Source organism: Colius striatus, chromosome 15 (genome assembly GCF_028858725.1).
Source record: "Colius striatus isolate bColStr4 chromosome 15, bColStr4.1.hap1, whole genome shotgun sequence".
In the NCBI taxonomy this organism is placed as follows: Eukaryota; Metazoa; Chordata; class Aves; order Coliiformes; family Coliidae; genus Colius; species Colius striatus.
The window spans coordinates 10,007,399-10,030,040 of NC_084773.1; the positions used below are offsets into that span (position 1 = coordinate 10,007,399).

The 22,642-nt window shown below is 64.0% G+C and overlaps 1 protein-coding gene across 1 annotated transcript in view; it reads left to right on the top strand.

The window, feature by feature from the left end:
- The window catches only part of COL7A1 (collagen type VII alpha 1 chain), a 28,609-nt gene extending 9,821 nt beyond the window's left edge, over positions 1-18,788 (top strand). The window contains exons 32-111 of the mRNA XM_062008669.1: positions 168-194; positions 341-394; positions 505-567; positions 680-739; positions 873-908; positions 1,061-1,105; positions 1,265-1,300; positions 1,421-1,465; positions 1,570-1,605; positions 1,697-1,723; positions 1,810-1,839; positions 2,037-2,108; positions 2,210-2,269; positions 2,407-2,442; positions 2,602-2,682; positions 2,819-2,854; positions 2,925-2,969; positions 3,194-3,265; positions 3,397-3,441; positions 3,548-3,574; positions 3,660-3,701; positions 4,157-4,237; positions 4,390-4,425; positions 4,522-4,557; positions 4,643-4,723; positions 4,890-4,925; positions 5,138-5,209; positions 5,350-5,394; positions 5,558-5,593; positions 5,741-5,776; positions 5,885-5,989; positions 6,537-6,584; positions 6,705-6,740; positions 6,898-7,029; positions 7,172-7,381; positions 7,467-7,502; positions 7,678-7,750; positions 7,897-7,952; positions 8,082-8,126; positions 8,244-8,306; positions 8,387-8,431; positions 8,559-8,662; positions 8,707-8,742; positions 9,221-9,344; positions 9,487-9,519; positions 9,670-9,732; positions 9,820-9,855; positions 9,965-10,045; positions 10,165-10,233; positions 10,328-10,363; positions 10,494-10,535; positions 10,646-10,690; positions 10,822-10,866; positions 10,990-11,025; positions 11,138-11,197; positions 11,335-11,460; positions 11,588-11,659; positions 11,864-11,899; positions 12,144-12,203; positions 12,619-12,663; positions 12,734-12,769; positions 12,895-12,930; positions 13,012-13,068; positions 13,435-13,506; positions 13,733-13,804; positions 13,900-13,935; positions 14,020-14,100; positions 14,189-14,242; positions 14,447-14,500; positions 14,577-14,639; positions 14,789-14,851; positions 15,133-15,249; positions 15,577-15,654; positions 15,734-15,787; positions 15,994-16,042; positions 16,138-16,173; positions 16,568-16,657; positions 17,375-17,497; positions 18,451-18,630; positions 18,739-18,788. Of these exons, the coding sequence (XP_061864653.1) occupies positions 168-194; positions 341-394; positions 505-567; positions 680-739; positions 873-908; positions 1,061-1,105; positions 1,265-1,300; positions 1,421-1,465; positions 1,570-1,605; positions 1,697-1,723; positions 1,810-1,839; positions 2,037-2,108; positions 2,210-2,269; positions 2,407-2,442; positions 2,602-2,682; positions 2,819-2,854; positions 2,925-2,969; positions 3,194-3,265; positions 3,397-3,441; positions 3,548-3,574; positions 3,660-3,701; positions 4,157-4,237; positions 4,390-4,425; positions 4,522-4,557; positions 4,643-4,723; positions 4,890-4,925; positions 5,138-5,209; positions 5,350-5,394; positions 5,558-5,593; positions 5,741-5,776; positions 5,885-5,989; positions 6,537-6,584; positions 6,705-6,740; positions 6,898-7,029; positions 7,172-7,381; positions 7,467-7,502; positions 7,678-7,750; positions 7,897-7,952; positions 8,082-8,126; positions 8,244-8,306; positions 8,387-8,431; positions 8,559-8,662; positions 8,707-8,742; positions 9,221-9,344; positions 9,487-9,519; positions 9,670-9,732; positions 9,820-9,855; positions 9,965-10,045; positions 10,165-10,233; positions 10,328-10,363; positions 10,494-10,535; positions 10,646-10,690; positions 10,822-10,866; positions 10,990-11,025; positions 11,138-11,197; positions 11,335-11,460; positions 11,588-11,659; positions 11,864-11,899; positions 12,144-12,203; positions 12,619-12,663; positions 12,734-12,769; positions 12,895-12,930; positions 13,012-13,068; positions 13,435-13,506; positions 13,733-13,804; positions 13,900-13,935; positions 14,020-14,100; positions 14,189-14,242; positions 14,447-14,500; positions 14,577-14,639; positions 14,789-14,851; positions 15,133-15,249; positions 15,577-15,654; positions 15,734-15,787; positions 15,994-16,042; positions 16,138-16,173; positions 16,568-16,657; positions 17,375-17,497; positions 18,451-18,630; positions 18,739-18,788 (4,833 nt within the window). The remainder of the gene's footprint in view (positions 1-167; positions 195-340; positions 395-504; positions 568-679; positions 740-872; positions 909-1,060; positions 1,106-1,264; positions 1,301-1,420; positions 1,466-1,569; positions 1,606-1,696; positions 1,724-1,809; positions 1,840-2,036; positions 2,109-2,209; positions 2,270-2,406; positions 2,443-2,601; positions 2,683-2,818; positions 2,855-2,924; positions 2,970-3,193; positions 3,266-3,396; positions 3,442-3,547; positions 3,575-3,659; positions 3,702-4,156; positions 4,238-4,389; positions 4,426-4,521; positions 4,558-4,642; positions 4,724-4,889; positions 4,926-5,137; positions 5,210-5,349; positions 5,395-5,557; positions 5,594-5,740; positions 5,777-5,884; positions 5,990-6,536; positions 6,585-6,704; positions 6,741-6,897; positions 7,030-7,171; positions 7,382-7,466; positions 7,503-7,677; positions 7,751-7,896; positions 7,953-8,081; positions 8,127-8,243; positions 8,307-8,386; positions 8,432-8,558; positions 8,663-8,706; positions 8,743-9,220; positions 9,345-9,486; positions 9,520-9,669; positions 9,733-9,819; positions 9,856-9,964; positions 10,046-10,164; positions 10,234-10,327; positions 10,364-10,493; positions 10,536-10,645; positions 10,691-10,821; positions 10,867-10,989; positions 11,026-11,137; positions 11,198-11,334; positions 11,461-11,587; positions 11,660-11,863; positions 11,900-12,143; positions 12,204-12,618; positions 12,664-12,733; positions 12,770-12,894; positions 12,931-13,011; positions 13,069-13,434; positions 13,507-13,732; positions 13,805-13,899; positions 13,936-14,019; positions 14,101-14,188; positions 14,243-14,446; positions 14,501-14,576; positions 14,640-14,788; positions 14,852-15,132; positions 15,250-15,576; positions 15,655-15,733; positions 15,788-15,993; positions 16,043-16,137; positions 16,174-16,567; positions 16,658-17,374; positions 17,498-18,450; positions 18,631-18,738) is intronic.
- The last annotated feature ends 3,854 nt before the right edge of the window (positions 18,789-22,642 follow it).

Consider the following 22,642-nt stretch of genomic DNA (forward strand, 5'->3'; position numbering starts at 1 on the left):
GCCACGCACACATACACACACAGGAGCTGTTGCAGGGGCACACGGCATGGTGTGGCCAGAGACCACTGGCAATGGGCTCTGTCCAGCATATCCTTCTCCATTTGAGGGGGCGTGGGAAGAGCCCAGATTGGCCCTAACCTGCTTTTTTTCCTTTTCCACCCTTGCAGGGGGAGAAAGGTGACCGTGGGGAGAGAGTGAGTGTCTCTGCCTTTCCCTGGCTTCTCTGCCCTCCTGGACAGAGGTCCCATGGGTGCCCAAGGGTGCTACAGCCACCACAGGGTGCTGGGAAGGACTGAGCCCCCTGGGGCCATCACACAGGAGCTGAACCCTGTCTCTGCAGGGCCCCCCTGGGATCGTGGATGGGGTAGCACCTCGAGGGGAGCCTGGCCCACCGGTGAGTTCAGCCCTGGGGCAGTGGGGATGGCAAAGGGGAGTGGAGTTGCACCAGCCATGTGTTGCCAGGGCTGAGCTATGTGCCTGAGGCTGAGCTGTGCTCTCTTGCAGGGGCTGCCTGGAGACCCCGGGCCCCGGGGACCTGCTGGGAACCCCGGCCTGAAGGGAGAGAAGGTGAGGGAGGTGGGGATGCTCTGTGCTGGAGACAAAACCCACACTGCTCTCCATCCCCTTCTCATGGGCATCCCTGTCTCATGGCACGGCTGTCCCCTTTCCTAATCCCCAGGGTGATGGCAAAGAAGGTTTCCCAGGGCCCCCCGGCCGCCCCGGGGACCCCGGAGACAGGGTGAGTTTGCCAAGAGAAGGGGAGGTGGTCGGGAGCTGGGGTCACTGGCCAGCCGAGCCCTCAGAGCACCCCGCAGGGCTCCTGCTCCAGCCACGCCAGAGGTGGCATCTCCTCCATCCATCCTCCTTTGCAGGGCCCTCGGGGACCGCCGGGGGAGCAGGGCAGGAAGGTGAGTGGTGTGGGGACCAAAGGGCTGCTCTCACCTTGGCCTTCAGCCCAGACATAGGGGTTCTGGGAGGGTGCCACTCCAGAATCCACGCCGTCCCCCACGCCAGTCCCTGCACATCTGCTGCCCCTGACCCTGTCTTCCTCCTGTGCCAGGGAGACCGCGGGGCACCGGGCGAGCTGGGAGAGGCGGGCGAGAAGGTGAGATGGTGCAGGGTGTGACTGTGGCATTCAGCAGCATCGGCAGGTCCTGCTGGCCCTGTGGTGGCTGTGCCTGGGGGCCGCTGTCAAAGCAGGTAAGTGAGCTGTTGAGCTCCCTCAGGAAGGCTCCCTGACACTCCCCTCTGCTTGGCTCTGCAGGGGGACCGTGGTGTGCCAGGCCCCGAGGGCGAGAAGGTAGGTGGGCTGGGGTGCTCATGGGCATGCCAGGGCAATGCCTGCCCTGCGCTGGAGCAGCCAGCCTGGCATGGGCTGGGAGGATGCCCCTGACCTCTCCCTGTTCCTCCCCTCCTCCAGGGCGAGGTGGGAGCCCCTGGGCGCCCAGGCCCCTCAGGCAGAGAGGTGAGTGGGGGCCACGGATGCTGTGGTCCTGGGAGGGGGGTGCCATGCCCTGGGTGTGCAGCCCCGGGCACTGCCAGCCCCTGAGGCCTGTTCTCTTGCTACAGGGAGCTCCGGGACCAGCTGGCCCCCGGGGTGAGAAGGTGAGGGCAAAGCGGGGTCCCAGGGGGGTGGCAGGAAGGTATCAGGGGGCTGCTGGGGAAGCGGCTAGCACTGACACCCACTTCTCTGCAGGGGGATCCAGGACCACCCGGCAAGCCGGTAAGTGATGCACATCCACCTCTGCCTGCCCCTGCACCTGGAGCCGTGGGCAGCACCCAGCACCATCCCTTCTTCTTCTTCCCTAGGCTCCCAGTGTGGACAGTGTTGGAGAAAAGGTAACCCTGCCCCAGCTGTGCCCCCCAGCCCTGTGTTCCCCACTAGGCATGACCATGGGCTGGGGAGGGGCATTGCACAGCTGGGCATTGACCCAACAGGATGCCTGTGCTGGTCTCCAGAGCTGGCTGGTCCCAGCTACGATGAGGGGGAAGAGGATGGTTTTGAGGGGCTGATGGTAGTGTTTAATCTGCTCCAGGGTGACAGAGGCTTCCCAGGACCAGAAGGACCTCCTGGCCCCAAAGGGGACACAGGGGATAAAGGTGCCCGTGTGAGTATTGCCTGGGGACAGGGGCACAGAGGGCATGGCATGGCCCCCCTGGGCTCACAGTGCTCATGCCGTTGCTCTAAACCCTGTCTCTTCATGCCTAGGGTCCCCCTGGCTTGAGCATCCCAGGGCCACCTGGCCCCAAAGGCGAGCAGGGTGATCGGGTGAGTCTGAGTGTCCCAGGGCTGGGGCTGGCTGGGCTCTGTCCTGGGGACACTGGCTCGTGGCCACAGTCCTTCCCCTGGCATGAGGCCACCAGGCCACCCTGTCCTTGCTGATGCTCTCCCTCTTCAACAACCAGGGTATCGTTGGCCTCACGGGCAGGAGTGGCCCAAAGGTAATGTCTGTCTGTCCACCCATGGGATCCTCAGGCTCTGGAGAGGCTGTCCCTGCAGGCCATGCTGCTCTGGGGAGCAGAGGGTGCTCTGCTGAGCTCCTTCCTCCCCCGGCAGCCTCCACGCTCCCCACATTGCCCTGATCCTTGTCTCTTGCCCAGGGTGATCCAGGGGAGCCGGGGGAGAAGGGTGAGCCGGGCCGAGCGGGGGTCCCAGGGCAGACCGGGCTGCGTGGCAAAGAGGTAACGTGGGGTGAGGGGGTGAGACTAGGGGCCGTGGGGCACTGTGGCCCCGAGGAGGGGGCTGGCAGGGAGCAGGGGGATGCTACTGACTTGTGCTTTTCTTGCCCTGGCCGGTGCCCACTGACCTGTGCCTCAGGGAGAGCGTGGAGAGAAGGGTGACGAAGGCGCCCCGGTAAGTGAGGAGCCCCCAGGACCACTGTCCCCTTCCCCACTGCCCCCACTCACCCCCTCTCTCCCCACAGGGTGAAACGGGTCTGCCTGGCAAACCTGGAGACAGGGGCCCGCGGGTAAGCATGGGGCTGGTGGGAATGGCAGGGAGGGCGGGCACGGCACGGCTGATGGGCACAGCAGGACGAGTGGGCACGGGGGCAAGAGCGGGCACGGCCGGGTGGATGGGCATGACATGGCAGGTGGGCATGGCAGGGAGGGTGGCCATGGTGGGGCAGGTGGGCTGCCCGGTGGGCTTGGGGTCCCTCCTGCTGACAGCTCCCTCCCTCTGCCCGGCACCCAGGGCCTCCCCGGCTACCGCGGCCCCCCTGGCGAGAAGGGCGACTCGGGAGACCCAGGCCCCGAAGGCAGGAGCGTGAGTACTGCCCCGTGGGCACCCTCCGCACCATGTGCCCTCTTGCCCCATTCCCACCCTGACCCCCCGGGACTCCCCACCCCACAGGTCCCTGTCCCCTCCTCCCCTCACGCCGTCCCCCTTTCCCGCAGGGCAGCCCCGGAGTGCCAGGGAGCAAAGGGGATCGTGGGGAGCCGGTGAGTGCCGTGGGGCCACAGGCCTGACCCCCACTCTGAATTCAGCCCTGCTCTCCCCAGGGCTGGGACAACTCTCCTTAACTCAATTCCTTCACCCTTCTTCCAGGGGCTTCCTGGACCCCCAGGACGATCTGTAAGCTCTGCCCCCCTCCCTGCCCCTCTGCCCACGGGCTGGTGCCCAGCGCTGTGTGCTCTGACAGCCCCTCTTTGGCCCACAGGTTGACATGGCACTCGGGGGAGTGGCAGAGAAGGGTGAGAAGGTAAGGAGTGGGTCCCCTGGGATGCTGGCAGCTGGGTGCCCTGTGCTGGGCTGATACTCCTGACCAGGTCCCTGTAGGGCTGACAGCCAGCACCTTCCTGGCTCCCAGCCCCGCAGGGATCACACGGCAGCACCCCACACTCTGAGTGTGCTGCTTTACAAGGCAGCCAAGGCTGGGGCAGTTTGGGCTGTGCTCTGTGCTGGATGGCACCATGGTGCCCAGCTGTGGCTCAGCTGGCTGCTGGCTCAGCAGCACTGCTCAATGGCTCCTGCCTGCCCCCCAGGTGCTATGTTGACCCCAGCAACCTCTTGTTTTTTCAACTTGTGCCTTTATTTGAGCCCTTTGCTGTCATCCCACCCCTAAACCCCACAGTGTAGGCAGAGGTGCTCAGCCTGGGCTGTGGCAGGGGCTCTGCACAGGTGGTGGTGCCTCTGACCCAGTGCCCTTCCCTGCAGGGGGACCCCGGTGATCCTGGCGAGGACGGCGCGAAGGGCTCCCGGGGCGATGCTGGCCCCCCCGGCCTGCCTGGAGAGAGGGTACGAACTGCTTCTGTGCCGGGGGAGGCAGGGGACAGCACCAGGGGCATGTTCTGTGGGGGACATGGGGGTGCTGGGGTGCAGGGCATGAGCACTCTATCCCCCTTCCCTTCCCCTCCTGCCCCACTGCTGAGTCTGTCTCTCTCTTGCAGGGCGTGGAGGGTCCCCGCGGCCCCCCCGGCACACGGGTGAGTGGCCCCTTCCCCACAGGGCTCTGAGCAGGGGGCTGCACTCTGCTCGGCTGCTGCTCAGGGAGAACACCCACTCCTCTTGCCACCCCACAGGGTGACCCCGGGGACAGAGGGCTGCCAGGAGAGAAGGTGAGGGGACTAGGGGCTGAGGGCTGCCCCACAACACCTCTGTGCCGCCCCGTGGCTCCAGCCCTCTTGCCCTGCTCTCTTGCAGGGGGACCGTGGCCCACCGGGGCTGGATGGCCGCAACGGGCTGGAAGGCAAACCTGGGCCCCCAGGCCCCGCAGGGCTGAGGGTCAGTGTGCTCCGGGGGGACACTGGGGGAGGTGGAGGGGCAATGGGGCAGGAGGAGTCTCCCTCCACCCATGGATGCCCTCTACTCTGGGCTGGGGATGCTTGTGGGGGGCCCACGGTAGGGTGAGAGTCCCTGCCCTCAGCCCTCACGCCCTCCTTGCCTGCAGGGGGACCCAGGGAAGCAGGGAGAGCCCGGCCGGGATGTAAGTACCTCTGGAGAGCGTGGGTTTGGGCTGTGCTCCCGCTGGGGCCATCAAGGGGCCAACGTCCTGTCCCTGCTCCTTGTTCTGGGGCAGCGCAGGGTGACTGTACCTTGCAAAGTGCCACTGTCCTGGACATGCTCCCCCCTCACAGACCCATCTGGGGGAGATGGGTGCCCTGTCTCCCTGTGCTTCCCCATCTCCTTTCTCTGCAGGGGCTGCCTGGGCTACGTGGGGAGCAGGGACCCCCTGGCGCCGTGGGACCCCTGGGACCACCCGGTGCCCCTGTAAGTACCAGTCTCCCTGGGCACCTCCCCCTTCCCCCCACCCTGTGGCTGCTGTGGGGCCCAGGGTCCCCTGGGTGCTGGTGGTGGGGCTGGGGGCAGCAGAGGAGGGGACCTTTCTCACTGCCTCTGCTTCTTCCCAGGGCAAACCAGGTGACGATGGCAAACCTGGCCTCAGTGGCAAGAATGTGAGTAGGGGCAGTGAGGCTCGGCTGTGGGGCTCACTTGGGGTTCCTGGGAGCCAGTGATCCTGGTACAACATAAAGGCGAGGGGTGTGTGTGGCCCCTGGTGCCCATTCCCTTGCCACGTGGTGCCTGTGCCGGGCGCTGACTGTCAGGCCATGTCCCCAGGGAGAAGATGGGACACCGGGAGAGGATGGCAGGAAGGTAAGGAGCCGAGCCCTGGGCTGTCCCTGCATGGTCCCTGCGTGGTCCTCACACGTCTGGTGGCTCCTCCCTGCCCAGGTCCGGGAGTATCATTTCGGGGTGTGCGGATGGGGCTGCCTCCCTCTAACTCCTTTCCCTCCTGGTTAGGGAGACAAAGGTGACGTGGGGCCTCCTGGCAGGGAGGTGAGTACGTCCCTCAGCGGAGCGCGGTGCTGGGGGTGCTGGGGATGTGCCCCCGCCGGGGACAGACCCCGGCTCCCAGCTCCTGCAGTGACGCTGCTCTCTTGGCAGGGCCGCAGCGGTGCCAAGGGTGAGCAAGGGGACAGGGGTGTGCCAGGCCCCCTCGGCCCCCCTGGCCTCCCCGGTGTCCCAGGGCAGGTTGGCCCCCCAGGCCAGGTGTGTAATCCTCTAGCCCATGATGCTGCCCAGCACTGGACCCTGGAGTCTGGGCTGCTAGGGGGCAGGCAGGACCCCTGCCCACAGCTCTCTCGCTGCCCTATAATCCATTGTCTCCCCTCTGCACCTTCCAGGGCTCGCCAGGACTCCGTGGGGTGCCTGGACTGAAGGTAAATGTGCTTCTGCCCCTGAGCCCCCCCAGGGCAAAGATCTGGAGTTACCCCATGCCAGAGGGGATGAGTCCTTGGTGGGACTCCCTGCCTCCAGGCTGTCAGCGCTGGGGTTGGCAGCGGGCAGCCTGACTCTGCCTCCCTTGACAACTTTGCTGTGTTTCAGGGGGACCCAGGGGAGCCTGGACTGCAAGGGGAGCCAGTGAGTACCCAGCAGTGATCTCTGAGCACCCCAGGGTGGTGGCAGTCACAGCTCTTGCTCAGGCAGTACCACCCCTGGTGTTAACTCTGAAACCCACTGAGGGCAGCATCAGCACTGCTCCCCTCACCTACCACATCTCTGTACATCTTTCCATTCCCTTTCTCTGCAAACCTAGGGGAGACCTGGCAGCCCTGGAGCACGTGGAGACCCCGGGACTGCAGTGGTGAGTCCTCCCTGCTCTGCTGGGCTGGTATAACAGCCCCAGGGGATGGAGGATCCTCCACAGCTCCCTTGGTGGGAGCAGGCCAATGCCCACGTTGTTTTGAATATCTCTTTATTGCAGAACGTTGAACGTAGCCTGGAAGCACTTGGCATCAAGGTACATAGTCCTCAGCTGTTGGGCTGGGGGCTGTTGCTGCTGCACAGCAGTGGGGGATGGGCATGGGAGGTGGCGGCAGACCTGCGGGACCCGGGAGATGCGCTGGTGGGGCCATGGGGTGCTGCTATGGCTGAGTTGCACCGACCCTCCCTCCCAGGTTTCATCCCTGAAGGAGCTCACAGGTGCCTATGACGGGAGCTCGGACTCGTTTCTGCCACTGGCGGAGCGGCTGCGGGGACAGAAGGGCAGCCGGGGCGAGCCAGGCGAGAGGGGGCCTCCGGGCCACGAGGTGAGCAGAGCGGGGCCCAGGGCCATGCACGGGCACCCTGGGCTGTCTGGGGCTGTGCAGCCGCCCAGCCCTGGCGTGCTCAGGGAGGGCCGGCAGCCCCTGGCACCGGATGGCTCTGCTAGCGCGGCGTGATGTTCCACAGGGTTCCATAGGCTTCCCCGGCGAGCGAGGACCCAAAGGTGACAAAGGGGAGGCGGGTGCCCCCGGCCCCCAGGGCCCCACGGGCCGTGCCGTGGGTGAACGGGGCCCCGAGGGGCCGCCCGGGCAGCCGGGGGAGCCGGGCAAGCCTGGCATCCCCGGGGTGCCGGGCCGCGCCGGGGAGCTGGGGGAGGCCGGCCGGCCCGGGGAGAAGGTGAGTGTGAGCTGAGGTGTGGGGGGACGGCTGGGGCACCTGGTGCAGGGGCAGCCCCGGGACAGCCACCACCTTGCTTTCCCAGGGCGACCGGGGCGACAAGGGCGAGCGGGGCGAGCAGGTGAGTTGGGATGGGACGTGGGCCCTCTGTCCCCCATGTCCTCGGCAGGATGGGGGCTTCCCCAGGGCCAGGGAGATGGCCTGTGGGGGTGAGGAGTGGCTGTACCATGATGTCCCTGCTCCCTTGTGCCTTGATGTCCTTTTTGGTGCTCAATCTACATTTCTCCCCCACCCAGGGCAGGGACGGCTTGCCCGGCCCCCCAGGGCCCCCAGGGCCCAAGGTAGGTGACGGGGAACCATCCCCAAAGGGTGCCAGCCTGCACCTCCAGGGATGGATGGCCATGTCCAGACCCCTGGCATGCAGGCTTGGAGAGGGCTATGTCCCTGGGGGAACCTTGCTGGGGTCCCCTGGGTACCGACCCTGATTGCTCCCTGCCCACAGGCGGATGTGGAAGGCAGTGTCATGGGCTTCCCGGGCGAGCGTGGCCCCACCGGACCCAAGGGAACCAAGGTGTGTGACTGGGCAAAAGGGAGTGAGGCAGCCAAGCTGGGGACAATGGGATGAGCTGGGTTGGGACTGAGGACAGATGTCCCCAGGGGGGCAGAGGGACTTATGGCATCTCTTTTCTCCCTGATGCAGGGTGAGCCAGGAGCTGAGGGCGAGCGAGGACCCAAAGGAGATAAGGTCTGCAGTTAGAATTCTACCTGAGAGCATCCTTTGCTGGGTGTCAGCAGGCCTTGGAAGGGGACAGGAGAGGAGGTCCCTGCATATCCTACAACCTTGTGCCTGTCCCTGCTGCAGGGTGAGGGTGGCCCACGGGGTGAGCGAGGAGAGCCCGGCGAGAAGGGCAGGGATGGTGCCCCGGTGAGTACTGCACTGACCCCTGCCTGGCACTGACCCTGGACCTCACCAGCTGCTGAGCCCACCCCTGTGTCTTGCTCCAGGGCCTCCCGGGTGAGAGAGGGCTGGCTGGCCCCGAAGGGAAGCCGGTGAGTAGGAGCGTGGTGGGGGAATGAGGGCTGGCATGGAGGGAAGGTCCTGTGGTCCCACAGCAGCCACCACCAGCACCAGTGGGAGCATTCATGTCCCATTCACCTCCTTATCCACCCCACATAGGGCCTGCAGGGTGTTAGGGGACCTCCCGGTTCCTCCCTTAAATACCTTGAGAACGGGGAGCATCCCTGGGGGGCACCCCTGGGGGCAGGCAGGGCTGCTTGGGGGTGACAGGCTCCCTCCTGCCCACCAGCTCTGATGTTCTTTGCAGGGCCTACCAGGCTTCCCTGGTGTGCTGGGACGTCCGGTAAGTGCCTGTGCTCCTCGTGCCTCTGTGTGTCCCACCACTGTGCTCCTGTGTTCCCCCTCCATGCCCCTGTGTCCCCCTTGCCTCAGTGCACAGCTGGGGGCTCATGGCCACAGGTGCTGGGTGAAGGCTGTGTGTCCTCACCTGGGGTGGGTGCTTACCAGAGCCCCTGGCACTGTCTGGGTCTGCTCTCCCAAGGGATACCCCTGCACTCACCAGGGAAAACCCACCCCTGCAGTAACCCCCATCTCTTCCTCCCTCCAGGGCAGCCAGGGAGACCCAGGACCCCCAGGACCTCCAGTAAGGAGCCACCCTGCCCCACATGCTGGGAACTGTCTTGTGAGGGGGACGTCAGCCTGGGCAGGCATCCCTCCAGGGAACAGGGGAGGAGTGGCAGTGCTGGGACTGCACTGTCCCCTCCCAGACCTGTGCCACCAGCAGGCACTGCCATGAATTAATGTCCCCTTGTCCTTTACAGGGCAGCACTGGCCCACCGGGGACCCAGGGCCCAGCTGGAGCTAAGGTATGGCATTGGCATCACCACCTCCCGCCTGGCAGAGGAAAGCAATGCCTTGCCAGATTTGGAGGCTGGAGGGAGGGCTGTATTTCTGGACATGGATGGAGGGATGGAGGGAGGGGCATTTTGGGCTGTCTTCCCTCTCGGATCCAGCACAGCGACATGGCTGTGAGCACCTTGGCTGGTGTGTTGGGGTGGTGGGACTGATGCAGGCATTCTCTTCACAGGGTGATCCAGGGGAGCCTGGCTCTGGCATCCGGGTGAGCACCTGTGCCCTCGCCACCAGCACCCACCTGGCCCTCCCACAACCATCCAGCCCCAAAGCTGTCTGGCCCTGCTGCACCTTCCCGTGAGGGCAGCTGAGGTCCTGCCACAGGGTCCCATCTCAGACATGGCTGTTTCCATTGCAGGGCTTGCCTGGTCCCCAGGGCAGTGTAGGGCTGCCTGGCCCCTCTGGCCCCCCCGGCCCAGGGGTAAGTACCTCATCCCCCTGACCTGCCTTCTGGCTGTTTCTGGTGCCCAAGCTGCCACTTGACTTTCTACTCCTGTCTCCCTTGCAGGGCCCACCGGGTGTCCCGGGGCTGCCAGGACAAGTGGTGAGTGTGCCATCCCCCCACTGCCCAGCTGCCGTGGCTGTGGGTGCCTGGCACTGCCTCAGGGGGCTCTAGCACCCCCATGCTCCAGCTCCTCTCTGACTGCCCGCAGGGGGAGAGTGGGAAGCCGGGTGTGCCGGGCAGGGATGGGGTACCGGGGAAAGACGGCGAGGCGGGGATGCCCGGCAAGATGGTATGTGTCTGCTCTCCCCATCCCATCCCATCCCATCCCATCCCATCCCAGTGGGAGCCCTGCAGGGCTCAGCCTGGGCTGCCTGCAGCTGAGGCTGAGGGCTGTGCCACTTGTGCCAGGGTATGCCGGGACCATCGGGCCCCACTGGCCCCAAGGGAGAGCCAGGGGATGCCGGAGCCCCGGGGCAGGTGAGTGCAGAGCTGCATCGGGCAAGGGCTAGGCTGAGGGGCAGCATCCCAGCACAGCCTTGCTCATCTGCTCCCTCTCTGCCCTGTGCCCCAGGCTGTCGTTGGCCCTCCCGGTGCCAAGGGTGAGAAGGTAAGGAGCCAGGGTGTGAGGTGGAGGGGCCCCCAGCCCCAGGTGCTGCCAAAGCCCCCAGGGTGGGCAGGGGCCCACTGGGCTCTGGCACCCACTGTGGGCAGAGCTCAGCACCGTTGTGTGGCTGCAGGGCGAGCCGGCGCTGCTGGAGGGAGTGCTGCTGGCACAGCCTGTGAGTTGGCCCCATTAACCTCTTCCCCCCACCCCCCATCGCCACCCCATGGTTTTAGGGGGCAGACAGCCCTGAGGTCCCCCCCTCTGACACCGCTCTCCCCCTGGCAGGGCTCCAAGGGCAACCGAGGCTTACCTGGCCCCAAGGGCGAGAAGGTGAGTGCTGCCCTGGAGGTGGATGGGGAGGGAGCCATGGGGGCCCATGGCAGGGGAGTGTCTGGCTGCCACCACTCCCCCTGCACATCATCTCCCAACTTTCCTTTTTGCTTGTTTACCCACCTTGCCAGGGGGAGCCAGGAGGATTCGGGGAGCCAGGGGATCCTGGGGAAGATGTGAGTAGGGGTCAGATGGGGGGTTGGGGGGTGGGCGCAGGGCACAGCAGATGCTGTCAGGAGGGAATCTGTGCCTCCACCACCAGTGACCCAGCCTTTTACAGTGGCTTGGTGTCTTTGCAGGGAGCTAAGGGATCCTCTGGAGCCAAAGGGGAGAAGGTAAGGGGAATGGGGACCCAGGTGCTGTGGGGCAACTCTGGGTGGGACGGTGACCCCGGCACCCCGATGCCCACCAGCCAGGGGACACACCACATGCTCTGCCACCACACAGGGAGCACCAGGTGTTGGTGTGCGGGGACCTCCAGGACAGGATGGGCCTCCAGGCTTGAAGGTAACCTCTGCCGCCACGTCCCCCTGGCTCTCACTGTGTCCTGGACACCCAGGTGCTGTGCTGGCTCAGCAGAAGAGAGAAGCAGGTTCCTGGGGGCTGTTTCCACGTGCCCCATCTTTTTTTCCTCCCTGCTGCAGGGTGACATCGGCTTGCCAGGACCACCAGGCCCCCCAGGCTTAGGAGGCATCGCTGGGACACCAGGACAGCCAGGCCTGAGAGGGGACAACGGGCAGCCTGGCCCACCGGGTGCCCCAGGAGAGAGGGTAAAGGCCATGGCCAGTGCTTGGCCTCTCTGATCCTGGTGACTCCAGACCCTCAGGCAGTGGCTGAGTCCCTGAAAGCTCTGCTGGCTCCCAGACCTGGCCTCTGCTCACCTTGTTTCCCTGCCAGGGTTTGATCGGCTTTCCTGGGAGAGATGGTACCCCTGGACCACCAGGACCCGTGGGACCCCCAGGGCCAGCTGTGAGTAGGGGTCTCTGGGGCTTAATGTCCCTGAGAGTCTGTCCCCCTGGCTCCCCCATTCTGCACCTTCCCAGCCCCAACCCCTGGGAATGGCAATTGCCAGAGGCACGGAGCAGGAGCTGCTGTGGCAGCCGCAGGAATGCTTTGTGGGGTGCCTGGCACTGCCTTCCTCCTGCAGTTCACTACACCCTTCCTTTCTTTTAGGGTATACAAGGGGCCTCTGGCCTGAAGGGTGACAAGGTAGGATGAGAACAGTCCTATAGCATAGGGGGTGTGGGAATACTCCTCTCATGGAGTGTCCCTGTTGCAGCCAGCCTTGGGTGAGGCTGGAACCACTCTGGACAGTGGCACATGGGAGCCAGCTTGGTGCACCTGAGATGGTGGGGGTCTGTGGGATGTCCCTTGGCATGGTAGTGGGACATGGCATGACTGGGAGGAGCTGTGGGCAGCAAGGACAGGACGAGCTCTTGCCTCCCCCTGGCAGGGCGCCCCAGGGGCTGGACTGCCAGGAGCCAGAGGGGAGCGCGGAGACCCAGGGCCACGGGTAGGTACCACCACAGCCCCCCTGCATCCTCACCACAGTTCCCCTTGCATCCTCACCACAACCCCCTTGCATCCTAACCACAGTTCCCCTTGCATCCTAACCACAGTTCCCCTTGCATCCTCACCACAGTTCCCTTTGCATCCTCACCACAGTTCCCTTTGCATCCTCACCACAGCCCGCTGCATCCTCACCACAACCCCCTTGCATCCTCACCACAGCCCCCTGCATCCTCACCAGTCCCCCTGCATCCTCACCACAGTTCCCCTGCATCCTTACCATTAGAGACTGGAAGTCCCATGGTGCCAGCCTGAGGGGATGGCTCTGGGGAGCCAGAACCATGCCTGTCCCTGGGATGAGGTGATGCTGGGAGTGTCCCCATCCCAGATCCCCTTCTCACATCCCTTTCTCCTTGCAGGGTGAAGATGGGCGCCCAGGGCTGGAAGGTGATCGTGGGCCTGCGGTAAGTGCCCCCTTCCCAGCTGCACCCCCAGCCAGGCCCCTCCCTGACCAGCTCCTCCTCTCTCCCACAGGGCTTGCCTGGGAACCGAGGGGAGCGTGGGGACAAGGTAAGGGCCTTGGGGAGCTGGGGAGGGTGAGAGATGCACCCCCAGGAATGGGGGTCCCCAGGGAGGTGCTGTTCGGTCCCTGCCGTGCAACCTTGCAGCATCTCACTATCTCCCATTCCTCTCAGGGAGACATTGGGGCCCCGGGGCCTAAAGGAGACAAGGTGAGTCCCTGGGATGGGGGGCAGGGGGGGAGGGCAGCAGTGCCACCCTGCTCACCCTCCCCACCTCTTTTGGGCACACAGGGGGACACCATGGTGTTGGAGGGGCCTGCTGGAGCACAGGGCAGCAAGGGGGAGCCGGTAAGACATGTCCCCCTTCTCCCTGTCACCCATACATCATCCTTCTTGTACTGGTGGGCAGGGGCTCTCCTGTGCATCCCTCTCCCAGGGCCCTGCCTGCCCTGCGCCTGGCCAGGGCAGCTTCCAGCCCTATGGTCTTGATCCTTCAACCCCTCTCCTGAGTGGCACAGGACAGCCCCCCAGTACCTCTGCCTGCTAGAAGAGCTGGAGAGGCTTCTTGCTCCCAAGGGAATCTCTGTCACAGAGCATATTGTCCCCTCTCCTTCGGCCCTGATGTCCCTGCCCCAGAGGGTCTGTCCTCCCCACTCATACACGTCTGAGCATTTCCCCAGGCCCTGACCCTTCCCTGTGTTTCTCCCTGTGCAGGGAGAGCGTGGCCTCAAGGGCATGGAAGGGGACAAGGGCAACAAGGGGGAGCAAGGCATGCCTGGAGAGAAGGTATGAGGCTGAGGGGAGCTTGTGTGGGGCTGAGGGTCCTGGGTTGGGGACTACGGATGGCTGCAGGCAAGACATGATAGCATCCATGATAGCATCCCTGTGTCCTGTGCGTTGGGCACCCTGGGTAAGGGGAGCTGCCAGAGCCGGCTCTGGAGGCCACCGTGGTTGTTCAGTAGCCAGAGCTCTCTCTTTCCTGCCCTGTGTTCACCTGGGTTTCTGCTTGCAGGGAGCAAGGGGCGAGCAAGGCGAGAAGGGCTCCACGGGCTTCCCTGGGGCACGCGGCCCCGGCGGGCAGAAGGTAAAGGAGGATCTGGGTACCCCTGGGCCCTGTTGGGGTGCTGGGGGGGAACCATCTCCCTCAGCTGCCCTGACCCATGCTTTTGCCTTCCCCAGGGAGAGGTTGGAGCATCAGGAGAGCCCGGCGAGCCGGTGAGGAGCCACGTCTCGGGGCAGGAGCAGTTGTGGGGCTGCTGGGGCAGGAGCAGCCCCCTCACGCTGTGTGCTCTCCCACAGGGCCAGCCCGGCCGCCACGGCCTCCCGGGAGCCCGCGGGGAGAAGGGGGACACGGGACCCCTGGGCATGCGCGGCCCCAAGGTGGGTCGGCTCCTCTGCCCACCCAGGGCACCCCCCCCAGAGCCCCCGGCAGCTCGGCAGGGCTCTGACCCCCTCCTCATCCTCACAGGGGGACCGGGGCATGAAAGGCGCCTGCGGCCTCGATGGGGACAAGGGCGAGAAGGTGAGTGTGTGCCACAGGAGCCCCCACGGCGCCTGGAGGCTGCGGCCCTTCGGATCCATTCCCACTGCTGGTGGCGGCAGCAGGGAGAGGGCTGAGACCTCAGCCCCATGGCAGGGCTGTGGGGTGCCCTCCTCTGCCCATGGCTCGGGCTGAGCATTGAGGGGCACAGGGCTGACTGCTCTGCCTCTCTCCTGCCCGCTGTAGGGAGAGCCAGGGATCCCGGGGCGCTCAGGGCTGCCGGGGAGGAAAGGCGAGCCGGTAAGCACCGCGCTGGCACTGGGCTGGGACTGGCACAAACAGCCCATGCCTGGCCCACAGCTGCTGTGTCCCCCAGGGAGAGCTGGGTCTGTCGGGACCACCGGGCATCCCTGGGAAGGAGGGGCTCATGGGACCCAAGGTAGGTCAGAGCGGTGCTGGCACTTCAGTCCCCTAGCTGCCTGTTCCCTAACTGCTTGTTCCCTGGCTGCCTGTTCCCTGGCTGCCTGTTCCCCACTGCCAATCCTCTGGCTGCCTGTCCCCTGGTTGCCTGCTCCTTCCTCTTCACAGGGTGACCGGGGATTCGACGGGCAGCAGGGAGCCAAAGGAGACCAGGGGGAGAAAGGAGATCGGGTGAGTAGGCTGGAAAGGGGTGGGACTTGTAGCACCACATTGCGTTTACTGGGATCCAGCCCTGGTCGGAAGCACATCAGAGCCTGGTGCTCCCAAAAGAGCCATCCAGCACTGCTATAAATTATGTCACTAAACTATAAGTGTTACCAAATCTTTACATTCTTTACAAAAAGCAACAGTCCTTCAGGGATTCCCAGCTGTGGGGTTGGAGAATGCTCATGAGGTCTGCTCTGGGTTTGGGGGCTCTGAGCACCCCAGCCTTACCCTCTGCTCTCCCACAGGGTGCTCCGGGCATCATCGGTGCTCCCGGTCCCCGGGGCAGTGACGGTGCCCCTGGCCCCCCCGGACCCCCAGGGAATGTTGGCCCACGAGGTCCTGAGGGCATGCAGGGCCAGAAGGTGAGTCCCCACCATGGGTGGCTAGTCTCCTTCTCAGTCTCTGGAGTGGGTGGAGGCTTGGTGGCATCAGGAGCCATGTCCCAGCTCTGTCCCTGTCCTGCCAGTTCACTGGCTCTGGAGTCCTCTCTTCTGTCCCCCTGCCCAGGAGATGGAAGCCTGAGGTGGATGGTAGGGACAGTGTCCTGGGGCTGGGCTGGATTCATTCACAGCCACCTAGACAGGCCTCCCCTGGGTACAGAGATGGGGAAAGCAGCACATCCATGGTGCTGGGGAGAGCAGAGAGACTCCAGAGCTGCCAGACAGCCCCTAAGCATGTGTCCTTTGCAGGGGGAGAGAGGACCTCCTGGACAGTCAGTGCCAGGGGACCGTGGTGTGCCTGGCATCCCTGGCGAGAGAGGACAGCAGGTGGGTGAGGGGTGCCTGGCCCTGCCTGGGCGATCCCCAGCCAGGGCCAGCCTCCCACCTCCCTTCTGCTTGTCCCTAGGGCAGTCCTGGCACCCAGGGGCTCCGTGGCGAGAAGGGGGAGCCGGCCATGACGGTAAGGAGCCAGGAGAGAGCGAGCACAGGCCCCCAGTGCTCCGGTCAGCTGGGGGAATGGGCTCTGTATCCATCCCACCACCACTGATGGAGAGGCTTCCCCCACCTCTGGGCTCTGCTCCAGCACAATGGCCCAGGGAAAGGGTTTTTCCTCTTCTCTAATTGCACCCGGGTGGGGGGTCCTTTTCCCCTCTGTGTGCCCGGCAGGAGGAGGAGATCCGCGCCTTTGTCAGGCAGGAGATGAACCAGCACTGTGGTGAGGATCCCCTGCCATGCTGCCCCAGGGCCAGGGGTCTGCCCCCCTGCTCCTGACTCCACTGCTCTTGACCCTCTGCCCCATCTCTCCCACAGCCTGTGGTGGCCATCTCCCGCAGCGCCTGGACTCACGTGAGCACTCAGGTTGCAGCTCTCCCTTCCTAACCCCCTGTCCCATGCATGTGGCACCAGGGGAGCCCGGCACCCACGTGTGCCACTGGTTTGGGGGACTAGAGGTGGTTGGGACCCTCCAAGACCTCGTTGGTTAGGGCCTGCATCGGCGTGGGACAGTGTGCAGGAGGGAGGGCTGGTGCATGGCAGAAGTGATGGCACAGTGGGGATCCCCAGGGGCAGGCAGCTGGGAATGGTGACAGCAGGCTCCAGGCTCTGCCAGATGGAGAAGGGACCATGGGGATGTGCCCCATCCATGCTTGGGTGCCAGGGCAGGCTGGCTTGCCAGACCCAGGACTGCTGGAGGGACAAGGGCAAAGGGTGGGTGGGATGAGGTGAGTGCTTTCTCTCCAAGGAGGCTGGGGGGCTCTGGCCAGGAGCGGCATCCACTCTGCCCAGGGAGGAGGAAGAAGTGTCCGTCAGGAGAGAGAGCATGGACAAACAGGTGATGGAGAGCCCAGAGGCCTACAACATCTGTGCCCATCACCGTCATCCCTATCCCTCTCCCCTGGGCTCCCAGGGGGTGCTGTCTCACTGGGCAGCAGCTCGTCCTGCCTGTCTCTCCTCCAGAAGCCTCCAGCAGACCTGGTCTGTGGTGCAGAGAGAGGATTGGGTGTCCTCAGGCCCCTCCCATCCCTGGCTTTGTACCCCAACAGGCCACAGCAGTGCCGGGCAGTGCTGGGCTGCTCTGCACCTGCAAGGGGTGATTTCCCCTTGGGAGGCAGGGGGGAAGTGCCTGAGGCCCCCTCACCTCCTCTCTGAGATCTGTGCCATGTCCTTCCCCTCACAGGGCTCTTCTCCACTCAGCCATTCCCTGCTGGCAGTGCTCATGAAGTCCCTGTGCTCAAGTTGTCACACACTGAGGAAGAGGAGGGTGAGTGTCACCCCTGTGCTTTCTGCCCCCAGCCCCGTTTTCCCCAGCTCCATGTGTTTGGCTCGTCACATCCCAACCCTGCCCTCCTCTCATAGACCCTGAGGGGTAATTCATCAGTATCTGTGCTGCCAGTCCCAAGTGGCTTTAATTAAAGAGAGAGGAGATGAAAGGGCAGGAAGGAGTGTGTGTGTGTGTGCAGGGGTGGGGGTGTATACTGTGGCTGGGGGAAGCAAATTGGAGGGGATGGAGGGGGGTGGGAGGGCTGTTCACCCTGACACTGTCTCCCAGGGCAGGACAGACGAGTCATACTCGACACTGAGGACCTCGAGTATGAAAATGTGTATGAGGAAGAGGAGGAAGACTATGATGAGGTCCTGGAGATGGAGAGCTCAGAGCAACCTGTGATGGATGGTGAGCTTCCCTGTGCCTGCCTGGCACTGAGGATGGAGCCCCTGGGGTGACCATGGGGCTGCCCAGGCTTTGTTGGGATGAGGCTTCCACATCTCACCCAGCAGCAGGTCCCTGCACTCCTCTAGCTGGGGAACTTTGCAATTTGTAGCCCTCTTGCTGGAACCCATGCAGGGTGCAGGTTGCCACTGTACTCACACAGGCCCTGCTCTGGCACCCGTTCTGAAGCTGTCACTGGCAGTGAGGGGTGGTTTGCTGGCCCCTGGCAGGTTTCCTGTGCTCCTGGTTGTGAGCTGCAGGAAGGGATCCCAAAGCCCACAGGAGAGCAGAGAAGCCCCGGCAGCAGCAGCAGCATGCAGAGGGTCCCTCCAGAACCCTTCCAGGGAATGCTGTGGCTGTTGTATCCCCATGCCACCTCTCTCCCAGCTCTATCTCCAGCCTTTGCTGGGAGCTGCCCATGGGAGAGGGTTTGCCCAGAGCAGCATCTGCTGCCCTCCCTCCCAGCACTTGGGTAGAGCATGGAGATGTGCTCCACATCCCCATCCCTGCTCGCGCCCAGCTGGGAGCCATCCCCTGCCTTCCCGCCCTGGGGTTTCTCTTCTGTCCTCCATCCCCATCCCTGCCCGTGCTCAGTTGGGAGCCATCCCCTGCCTTCCCACCCTGGGGTCTCTCCTCTGCCATCCATCCCCATCCCTGCCTGTGCTCAGCTGGGAGCCATCCCCTGCCTTCCCACCCTGGGGCCTCTCCTCTGCCCTCCATCCCCATCCCTGCCTGTGCTCAGCCAGGAGCCATCCCCTGCCTTCCCGCCCTGGGGTTTCTCTTCTGCCCTCCATCCCCATCCCTGCCCGTGCTCAGCCAGGAGCCATCCCCTGCCTTCCCACCCTGGGGTTTCTCCAGCGCGGAACGGGTCGGGCCGGCAGCCCCTGCCTGCCCTCGCCACGGCCGTTTCCCCGCAGCCGAGCCATGCCGGCAGCCGCTGGACGAGGGGCACTGCCAGCGCTACACGCTGCGCTGGTACTACAACCAAAGAGCGGCCGAGTGCCGGCCCTTCGTCTACAGCGGCTGCCGGGGCAGCCTCAACCGCTTCGGCAGCAAGGAGGAGTGCGAGCAGCGCTGCGGGCCGCGCCTGGGGGCAGGTAGGCCGCTGGCACGGGCACGGGCGGGCCCGCGGCATCGCCCGGCCCCAAGCAGCCGTGGGGCCCGTGCCGCCCGCTCAGCGCCGCCCGCCTCGCTTCTCCCCGCAGGTGCCCGCGGGGATGCCAGCAGCACGGCGGGCCAGCAGCCCGGGGCGTAGCGGCGGGCCGGGGCTCGGCAGCCAGGGCTGCCCGGTGCCGTCCCGGCCGGGGCTGGGCTGCCCGTGCTGCTGGGGGCCGCATGCCCGTCAACCCCCGGCAGGAACCTGGTGCTATTTCTAACGTGTCTTTTTGCTGCTCGTGGGGTTTTCCTTTCGTATCAGTTTCATTGCCTGTTAAGGTGAAACTCATCTCAAACGGGAAGCAGTCCCTGCCCTGCACAGGCCCTCAACCCTCTGTCCCACCGGGAGGTTTCCTGGGCTGTTCCCAGATTGATTTTTAACTTATTTGCTGCTGATGGGATGGTGCTTGGGCTCGTGTCCCCTCTGAGGCAGCCCAGGAGCAGCGCTGGGACTTGGCATGGTTGGGTTCCTCTCCCCTCACCAAACACCCTCATCCCCTTCCCTACCCTACCGTGGACCCCCAACCCCTGCCCTGCTCCCCACTCTCTGCCAGGAGAGAGTGGCCAGGCCAGTGCCCCCCTGCATGGCATCCCTCACCCCCACCCCTCAACCGCCTCCATCTGAATAATTCTCACTTTAACCTCATCTGGGGCCCCCTTCCCCTTTTGAGGCTGCGTTGGTTTGGCAAAGCCCGTGGGGGAGGCTGGAGACTTTGTGTGCTGCCCTCCAGCTCCCGCACCTGCCAGCAGCACGTCTGCCTTTAATCTGGGGGGCTTTCCTGCCCGAGAGGAAACCCTGAGCATGGTGCTATGTTAGAGGAGGTTCCTGCTCACCCACGCTCGCTCCCAAAGGCTTCGTGAAAGCGATGTCAGCTCCCAGGGGCCCGCAGCCCCTGCTGCCCCCAGCCCCAGGACTGAGTGGAGACGTGCTCCCTGCACCTTGGGGCCCAGAGGGGGCTGTGGGCTGGCGGGTGGGCTTTGTGGCACCCATAGGTACCACTGCTCTCTGCATATCTGTACACAGCAAATATATATGTGTGCCAATGTGGGGTGCTGTGACATTAAAGCTGTGCTCACAGAGAGATGCCACGTGTCTTGACACATCAGCAGAGATGTTGGTGGAGTCTGGGAGCAGCTCTTGAGGCAAGAGTGTCCCCAGCCCACCCCAGCTGCCATGCCCTTCCCTGCTGCACACTGCTGGGGGTCCTCACCCCCCACCCAGGGATCACAGTGCTCTGTCCCCATGGCCAGCTGACTCATTTTAAGCCATGACTCCTGTCTGGGCTCAGTGCCAGCAGTGCTGACTGGGGGTCCTCATCCCCCCCGGGGATCCCTATGCCCCGTGCCCGCCATGTGCCCAGCTGATGCAAGCCATGCCCTGACCCCTGGCCGGGCTGTGACGTGTTGGCACGTGAGGCTGCAAGGCTGCCTGATGCATTGGGTGAATCAGTGCCAACAGCTAATTTTGGCTGCTGGGGGTGAGTTCCTGGCCATCGCCAGGAGGAGGAACAGAGCTGGCATTATTTCCTCTCCCTTGTGTTGCCAGGGAGGCTGGCATGGGACAGATCATTCTGCAGGCACGGGAGTGGGCAAGACCCCTGAGGTTCCAAGCTCCAGCCCCAGGCACCTTGGCTCCTTTCCCTGGCTAGCCCTGCAGACTGAGCACCCACCAACTCATCTCACACAGCTGCCAGCCCAGCTGGAGAGCCCCTGGATGCTCTCATAGCTGCCAAGGGAGGACTTGGGGCAAAACCCTGCTGTGTGGGGCATACCCCTCAGCAGTGCCTACAGGTTATTCACTGCAGGCTGCTGGCAGAGAAGCTGGGCCAGGCTGGACTTGTACAGGTGGGCTGCAAACCAGTGGCATCCCAGTTGGACTGGGTAAAAGTGGACTGCAGACTAGCAGTGTCCTGGTTAAACTGGTGCAGCCGGCCAGAAAACAGTGTCCCAAGCAATGCTCCAGGGTTGGCACAGCCTGGAAGCCATGTACATGTGTGTTTTCTCCCTTCCTTAAGTGATTAACAAAGGTTGACAGGAGCAGGAAGGGTCAATTAGATGGAGAAGAACTATCTCACAAGTCAGACCTGAAATAATTATGCCTGAGCTGCCCCAAGTTCCCGGAATCCCCTCCAGATGCAGCTGATGGAGCTGTGAGGGGGCACACATCCACCCACAGCTCAGCATGATTTCATCTGCTATTACGCAAAAATGTATTAATAACGTTGTGGTCCCCCCCACATGTCATCATCACCCCCTCTGTGGGTCAGAGGTGGAGCTGGGGGCAGGATAAGAGCCGGGGCTTGGTGGGAAGCTGGGCAAACCCCCAGCTCGTGGTCCCTGCACCCTGGGAGCGTTGCTTGAACATCAGAAGACGAGGAACTGCTGGAAATGGTGAGACTGCACCCTTACAGGGGGCTTTCCAGGGGGCTGTTAGCTGGGAAATTGGATGCAGGGGTTGGATGCTTTTCATTACTGGCTTCCCAGAGAGTTAAACTGCCTCCAGCTGCCCAGTCTGGTACTTTCCAAAGGGTTTCGCCCTGGAGATGGGTTTCAGGAGGTTGGATGCCTTTCACTGCCCTCCTTCCCTCTGGGCAACCCCCACTGGGCAATAGATGCAAGGCAGAGGTGAGGTGCTCACCCACCACTCTGCATCCCCCAGGACCCTCCTGGAACCAGGGTGGATGACAGAGGAAGGTGCTGAGGCATGTCACAACTCAGCACATGTGGCCAGACCCTTGCCCTTTTCACCTCACTGCCACTGAGCTGCTGTGTATTTTAGGCCAAGTGGCTTGTGTCCCTCCTGGCAGGATGGCTTGTGCCCCAGAAAGCCCCATGGGGCTGGCATCTGCTGGGGAAGGTGTGGGAGGAAGAAAGCCTCAGAGCCTGCGCAGCCTCAAAACCCCAGGCACATCTGCAGTCAAAGGGCAGTTCTGGGCTGGGGAGCAGCCACAGTCCCCAGACAGCCACCCCCAGCAGGAATGTCCCTTCCCCTGGGTGGCAGAGGGCTGGAGGATGTGAAATGGAGGAGACAGACAGTATTTGGCCTGAGACTGCCAGAAAGAATAGGAACACCCAGTTGCTTTCCTTTTCACATCCCTTCAGCCTACACTCTTGCAAAAATGTTGAAATCAGGGTGGAAAACTGAAGATTCCCCAAAAGGGAGGTGAAGCCCCATTGCTGGGCTGGCATGGGGCTGGGCACTCTGTGTGTGGCACCCTGATGGGGACATATCCTGCCTGTGGAGGCTGTGGGGCCATGGCAGTGTGTCGGGGGGTGATGCTCAGGGCCAACTGTGTGCTCCTGCAGGTGCTCCCGGCTGTGCTGCACCGCAGGACACTGCTCGTCCTCCTGGTGATCCTCAGGGCATCGGCAACAGCCTGCAAGGGGCCGAGGCACCAGCAGCTCCCACTGGCACCCGGAGGCAAGCTGATGAGGCAGGAAAGCACTAACACTAAAGAGATGCAGATGAGTGTCCCTGAAACAAGGAGTGATGGTGGTTCTGGGGAAGGGTGTCATCTGGACAAAGCCAGCCCGCTGCTGGTAGAGGAGTCAGCAAGGAAAGCATCGCCCTGGCCCATGAGCCCAGCTGCCAAGAGAGCTGCTCCAGCGAAAAGGGTCAGAAAGGTGTCCCTGTCACTTGATGTCCCCACACATGTACTGAAAATCCTGCTTGACCTGGCCAGAGAGAAGGAGCTGCGGGCCAAGGCAGCTGCCAACGCTGAGCTGATGGCCCGCCTCGGGCGCAGGAAATAAACCTCCCTGAGGAGGCAGGGATGGAGGGGACCGTGGGGTGGTATCGGTGTGCCTGTGGGGAACTGCATCTCCCTCGGCTTGGTGGCCACGGCACATGCAGCAGCCATGGGAGGGTTTGGTTTAATAGCCATCACCTCAGCACCACCACAGAAGATACAGCCAGGTTTGCCAGGGCTGGAGCACAGCCGGGTCCCAGCGCCA